Genomic DNA, 7,446 nt, shown 5'->3' on the forward strand with positions numbered 1-7,446 from the left:
TGCTCCTAATATTTTAGTGAGGGAGCCAGTTTTAATTACTCCTCTGCTGCTTTGACAGACAGAAGTACCCAGCTTCTTTTCCCCTTTGCACAGAACTTATCTGTGCCACAGACTCGGGGCAAACAGATCTCTGGCCCTCAGAGCAGCCATGTGTCCATATAGGACATGGTAAACGTCCAAATGATAAACCATCTGCAGCTCCGGACTCACTTTGAATAGATGATATCACCCTGAACGTGCAAGGTCATCACTGGGATCACTGCAGCGATTGTTCAGTGATAAGTACGATGGAGGAGTGTCACCTTTGAAAAGTCCAGCGTCAGTGTTTCTCCCCACAGCAGACTTTAGTGTGGTGATCCCGTCTCCAAAAGCATGCAAGCCCGTCTCTCTAAGAGCAGCAGCGCAGTGCTGTAGGTGAGCAGGAGGGAAGAGGCTGGGGTGCGTTTGGCAGCGCGGCCCTGACCTCTCTGCAGCGAGCTGAGTGCAGAGGGAGCCAGTTCCCCCACGGGCTCGGCAAAGCGTCGCACATCAGCTCAAGGATCTGCCCGAGCACGTTTGCTCATGCCGCATGAATAATTTGATTGTCTGTCAGAAGCCAGGAAATGAGTTCAAGAGAGAAGCAGTCTGCAGAAATGTGACAGCCCAAAAAAAAGAGGACATATTAAATGAAAAGAGCTTCACTTAAAACTTTGTAAATTGTGAGATTAGACAGAAGACGCAGTATGAGGTGTATCATGAAGACACACTCATTCATTCTCAAAGGCCCAAAGTTGAATTGATATCAGTATAATGGCTGTCCTGTTTGCTCTCCCTCCCTCCAGGTTAGGCTTCCCCATGATGATCATGACGGGCATGATCGCCATGTGCTACCTGCTGGCCACGCACATCGGACTCGGGTGGAACATGTGATCCACGGACCCAGCTCACGCGCACCCAGCTCACTGTCAGGCAAAGTGTAGCTCAACAGGAGCTCTGACCAAAACCTATGAGCCCGGTCCCGCTCCGTGAAGCTACACGTGGTGCTACTGCGTCAGTGCGGGACGTGGCTCCGGCTCCTGCCTCTGTCGTCACACTGGAAATTCATGCTCCCTGTTTACTGATTCGTCTTACACTGATTACGCAAAATTCTACTGACCTTCATATTTTAAAGGAACAAGACCCATGAAAGGGATTTTATAAGCTTCAACTAATTCCCAAATGTCAGTGCCCAAGTTACAGAGTCTAAAAAAACACAACAAGGCCAAAAATTGAATTGGAATATTACAGTAGATGATTATCCTAATCTAAACGTTGATGTAACATGCACACAGCAATCACATGTAAACTCAGTGATTTAGTTCATTTCACTGTTGTAGAGAAAGTGTAATCGTGTAAATAGTCTTCACGACTTCCTGTATTTATTGTACCTGAGCGTGATCTGTGTTCAGAGACCGACAGAGATCAACACGAACAATAAAGTTTGTAAGGTTTCATTTGACTCGCGTTCGTCATCATTCGCCGTCGTTTAGCATCAGTTTAGCTTTTCTCTTCACTTGGTTGCCATCATCATCGTCTGCCCTTTGCAGTTCACCGTCACCGAGCACCCAACGATCTGCAGCAGCTGAGGGGGGACTTCAGCGCCTCCTCGATTTATTGGTAGCGACTGAAACTGAATCTGATGCGCGTGTTCTCGATAATGAGTCCGGCTTCGGGCCGGCTGAACTCCACAGATCCGATAATGTGGCTGCTGCTCAATAAAACCCCAGAGAGCCCAGCAGCCTGAAGTTTGTTTATTTTGTCCTCTTTGCTGGGACTGAAACCTCGTTCTCAATGAAAGCACTCATGACAGTGCTTATTGTAAACACATTTAATGGAGTAATAAAAGTATAATAGCCTAATAGGTAGATTTGTCCCTGACCGACTTCTAAATGGAGCTAATCTTGCAGTTCTTTGAGCAACTGCTCAGGTGCTCAGAAAGAGCTGAAAAGAGCCAGTGTTTGCTGCCAGGAATCAACAAAGACTGGAATATACTCTGTGACCACGGCCAAGAATTTTTGTGCTGCTACTGGAATTAGAGAGCGGCTGCGAGGCTTCAGGGTCAAACACCAACGCACACACAAACACACCTACACACACAGAGGCTGTACATACGGAGCTCAGGTGCACCTATTGGGGGTGGGTGGGGCGTCCACGTTCCTCTGTCGCATCGCTACATGAGGATCCACACGTCATCTAATCTCCAGAACGGCTGCTTCAACCCGAGCACAGGACTCATCAGCCCGAACAGGACGCTGAATTTCAACCTGCACCACAAACCCTGATGTTGGACAGTTTCCTCACATGCTGGATGCTGGACTAAACAAGCAGCTTATGCAACGAGGAAGCTAAACAATATCTACTCCAACAGCACAGTCAACAGTGGCGACTAGTCCACACGCAGCATCTGCGACATGGCAGGAGGACTCGGACAACATTTACAGATCGGCCATAAGATAATCTTCATCTGATTGAAAGCGCTAACACAGCCCCAGTCGCTTCAATAGCTACAGCTGAATTCCACTAAAAGCAAAAAAGCAATATGACGTGTACTGTAATAAACTGAGGGAGGTCACAGGCTCTTTATCGCTGGTCCTCTCTGCTAAGTGAAAGTTTAAGTTCTGAGCTTCCGAGACGTCTCATTATCAGCTCGCTATCAAACCCGCGCCTGCATTTTCACCTGGGCGCAGACACCAGTTCATCTCAGGTGACAGTGACAGCGTTAATGCGGCAGCAGCTCCGGGGCCCTGCTGGCTCGCTGGACTTAATAACAGGACGGGCTGCTTCACCTAAGGAGCCATCGCTAATGGTTCTAGTCCTCCGCTCTGCTTTTCTGCTATAACGAGTAAAAATGGGTGCTGTCACGAAAGGCCTGTTGCGGAGTGGCAGTAGCATAAAACCTGCTTCCAGCGCTCCATTTAGAGGTGTCACCGGCGTTTGCTGGCCTGCTGGTACGGACCAATCAGCAGCGAGCCGCAGCACTACGCTCAGTTTTCTACTGGTGTTGATGTTGTGGCTGCGAAAATCAGGCCTTTGTGTCCAAAGACAGTGACACAAATAGGATGAAAATGTTTACAGAAATGAATAAACTGAAAGAATGAGTGGAAAGGTGCAAGGAAAAGTAAATGGACCCTCAAAGCTCACATCTAAACAAGCAGGATTGTTATCGATCTTGCAGCATCATGGGTTTGTATCCTTCAGGTCGGGTCGGGCTCATAATTAGACCACACTATGGCGTCTGATTACAGCGGAACACGCTGATGTCATTATTGTTCATCTGACCATGCAAACTAATTAATTACAGCACTTTTCCCTCTATACACAGCTAATGCTTTTATTCATCAAGATGGGATTAAATGCGTTCTGGCTGTTGTAATTAAGAAGTGGAGTGAGGAAGCTTAAGAGGATTCTCGTTAAAGGCTAGTTTAAAACACGCCAGATCCCCCTGTTACATGACAGGGGAATTAGATGTAGACAGAAATAAACATATTTTTCTCAGAGCTTTCTAAGATTGAGGCCTGACCTTATGGAAGGTCCTTTTAATTAGTCTGGGATGCAAATTACACAGTGGATTATGAAAATATGGAGGAATGCAAAGTGCATCTTAAAATGTTCTTAGATCAGCATTTATTATTTATTATTATGCCATTCATCACCTTGTGTATCTAAATTTACATTAGAGATCAAGAAGGTTAAAACTTGTTTTATTTTGAAGGATGTCAAAGTTAATTTCCATTGACAATAAAATGTTGGATAATAACTTAATCTATGCAGTACATTCCTTTAAAGTGGCTTCATAAAACCATCTGACATTTAGCTGGAGACACTTTCCTGTCTTAGTCAGAATCAAATGAAAAGGTTGACTTTATCTTTATTTCTGTGGCCCAGCTCCAAACTAAATTATTAAAATGGCACAGCTGTCTAGACACACTTCATATACTGCGCGTAATGCGGTTAGACGCTAAAAAAACAAAGCATCAAACTGTTTACAGCAGCGTTTGCGGGTTAAGCGTTCGAGGACGGCCGCTGGGTGAAGTGATTGAGCACCGCGTGAGGGGTCGAAACCCTGCAGGAGCTCCCACCGCGGCCACGTTCAAGCAGCCGCCTCCTCTGATGAGCAGGTTGGACCAGGGAGGAAGCGCTAACCAGGCAGATCACCTAGTGAACGCTGTTTGGAGCCCACGAGAGATGAGGCTCCACGCTGGAGGTACCCTGTGATGAGAATCTGTCACGTCACCCAGACAGGAGTCATCAAAGGCCCATTATTCTCCATTCAAACCAACAAAATGAGGCTTCAGGGGGTAAAAGCTACGGCGCCTCCTCCTGGCTCAAGCCCTGTTTAGATCCCGGCTGATCAAAACTTACCGGCCTCGTCGCCGCGACGTCCCCCAATAATGAAGCATTTGCATATCTATGACAAAAATGCATCACGCTCTCAATGGCTCATTGTTTATGGACATGTACGAGGTGATTGCAGAAATGGGAGACAAGATTGCGCAGCATCAGTTTAATTGGATTCCTTATCTTCGCATTGTGTGCGCGCGTGTGATGAACTAGACTATGAGTGTGAGCAATGCAGTCAGCGTCCACGCAAAGGTCCAACTTTGAAGAATGACGCCGACTGGAGGAGTTACTGCTGTTCCAACAATCTCATGGGCACATTTCTCAAGGCGTGAGCGAAAAAAGTCTTCCAACGAGGCCAGTTCGTCTGGAAGTTTGTTGGGTTTAGGATCAAAAGATAAATAGAAGACGTGAGTCCAGACTGGTGACTTAGCTGGTACTTAGTCACGTTAACCTACCGAACCCCTCGGATTCGAACGTTAATGCTTTGCTGTCATCCATCAGTAACTGTTACTGTAAATACGCTACGACGCGGAGCCCAGCAATCACTATGTGGAATGGTTGAACATTAGATATCATTACTTACATACCTAGAAATGGAATGTGTGATTTCTTTTCGAGGAATGACCGGCTTGGTTCCCCACATTTCCTCCTCTCAGAAGCAGAGTTGGGCTCTGACAGGAAAGTGGCGTGATTAGAGTCCCTCTGAGACGCAGTGTGAGGCCGAGGACTATTTTTCCAGCGGATGTCTGCATTCTACAGGCGACACCCGCTCCCAGCCGTCGCCATACGAGGACGCGGCGTGCCGACACTTTCTCAGCTTTGTTTCTGCTGAAGACCATCGTCTGATGCAGATCTGCTGCTTTGACATCAGCCCCTCAAGGCTTGTGACCTTAACATTAAACAAGTTATTACATTTAACTTATTAGCAAGATTTAGATCCTGTATTAAGAGCAGCGTTTTAAAGGTGGTGGAAGCTTGCCTTCTTTTTCAATATGAGCCCAGATCAGACCCCACACTGTCAGTTTTACTAGTTTTACTGACATTAGTTATGTGGTGGGGCAGCTGCCTCCACTCACCACCTTGTAGATCTGCCCCTGTTCATAACCCCTTTAAAATGGTCATTGCTCATACAATAGATGTGTTGTGTGGCGTCTCTGTGGCTATCTAGCCTTTCATCAGGGGTTTCTGGCCAACACAGACTGAGCGTCTCTCTGCAGACGTACCTTCTACTGGGGCTCAGCACCATCTTCACGAATGCTTCTGACTTATCTGACCTTTTCTGCATAACTTTCCAGTGCACTGTTCACTTTTGCAAAAAACTGGGAACCACCTGTCTGACCTTTGCAGCAACGCTCCAGTTTGTCCTCTATCTTCTGTTTTTACAAAACAGTCACAATCCTCAGCTTATGATTCTGTGGCATGAGTGTTGCCATCAATGTCCTCATAAAACTTGAACAGGATTTCCCTGTGATTGATTTCTCCAATTGATACCAATGTCACCTGCATACAAACCTGTTTTCTAGCTTTTCTGTGTCCTTCTTGTGCTCAGATCCACCTGAGGCGACCGTCTACAGTATGTGTGTGCAGTAAAGTACTGCCAGCATACAGTAAACTCAACTTAGCCTAAACAGTGACGCTGTACTGTAAAAAAAGAATTCTGTAAATTGACAACTTTTAATAAATAATTCTTCAGAGGGAAATTTGACAAGCAAATCAACACACTGACGCAATAACTGTTCCATCCCAGGGACTAAACAATCAGAACAGTGCAGAACGTGATATTAGTACAGTGAAGAACGTACAGGTTTGTATGAAGGAGAGACAGATGGCCGCTTCACAAGTGGAGTTATTTCCTCAACACTCAGCAGTTCATTTGCACCTGAACGACAGAGGAGATGGCACATCCTGTTCACCACTAGCAGTTCTTTCATCACTAACTAGGCTTCACCGTCATTTCACATTCGCGAACTGTGAAAGCCATGTGGAAACAACAACCCACCAGTGACAAAGGAAAATCAAAGGACTCCACAGGGTCCATACTGTAAACCTTCAACTGCAGCCAGTCAGGCAGGACTGATAAAGCTTTTTAGATGAGAGGTAACACATCTTCAAGAACTGAAAGCAACTGAACCTTTGGGGCAAATGGGAGCCAGAGGACGGATAATGGCCACTAGTTGCTTGCTTGCCAATCTCTACTACTGAGTTTAACTTTTGACAAGAAAACAAAACATGGATGAATACATGTGTCATTGCAGCACAGGGTCTTTAGTAAATACAGGCAATGCTTTAAAACTGGTACATTTCAGAGTCTTTCAAATAAAAAAAGTCCTACAGTACGACTGTTTAATTTCCCGAGGTAAAAAAGCCACATATTAAAACATCTGTTTAGTTTCGAGCTGGAGAATACTTGTAATATTTTATATTTCCTAGTATGCAGGTAATACTGTAGACAAAGGGGCCAAGGCCGCTCAGCTCACTGGGTTTTATACTGTAAAGTATTAATTCACCACTGGAAGTAAACTTTAAAAAATCGCTTTAAAAGTACAAAATGAGAGATGTTGTCAAGGCCAAATGACAATTGAGTCCGATTCCTCCGCTCTCAGCCTGTGGTCAGACCCTCGCTTACTCTATTATGCCTGAAAGAGCCCCGTTACCATGGCAACTGAGGGCTTGTAGCCCAGAGCGGGGAGGCGAGGAGGGGGGACGCCCAGGACGCTGCTGATCCATAAGTGAGATGGATTACTTCTGTTTTGGTGTAGTCCCTCCACCACGGCTGCACCGGAGCCCGGCTGCAGCGTTTCCTCAACCAGTCGATGCTAATCTGGACGGTCACTGTGCAGATATGCCCCTAATTGATCACTGCTCCTTCACTTTCCTGTATTTTGCTCGCGTCCGTGTTCTCTACAGTCTCGGAGACATTAAAGGCTGCTCCACGGCCTCGTGTTCGGCGGCGCTGGCGAAAGGGCAAACACGCCTCCGTGCCATCGCTCATTCCCCTCCCGTTATTTGCTTATTCCTTTAGGCTGAAGAGCTTTATTGAATTTTAGACATGTTCAATTGAGTTTGACGACAGGCGCGGGGTCAATT

General features: G+C 46.2%; 1 protein-coding gene across 1 annotated transcript in view; it reads left to right on the top strand.

Moving 5' to 3' along the window:
- oca2 (oculocutaneous albinism II) overlaps nt 1–1,477 on the top strand; it is a 28,568-nt gene extending 27,091 nt beyond the window's left edge. Inside the window, exon 24 of the mRNA XM_029148519.3 lies at nt 822–1,477. Within this exon, the coding sequence (XP_029004352.1) occupies nt 822–909 (88 nt within the window). The 3' untranslated portion in view covers nt 910–1,477. The remainder of the gene's footprint in view (nt 1–821) is intronic.
- The last annotated feature ends 5,969 nt before the right edge of the window (nt 1,478–7,446 follow it).

This window comes from Betta splendens, chromosome 4, assembly GCF_900634795.4.
Source record: "Betta splendens chromosome 4, fBetSpl5.4, whole genome shotgun sequence".
Taxonomy (NCBI): domain Eukaryota; kingdom Metazoa; phylum Chordata; class Actinopteri; order Anabantiformes; family Osphronemidae; genus Betta; species Betta splendens.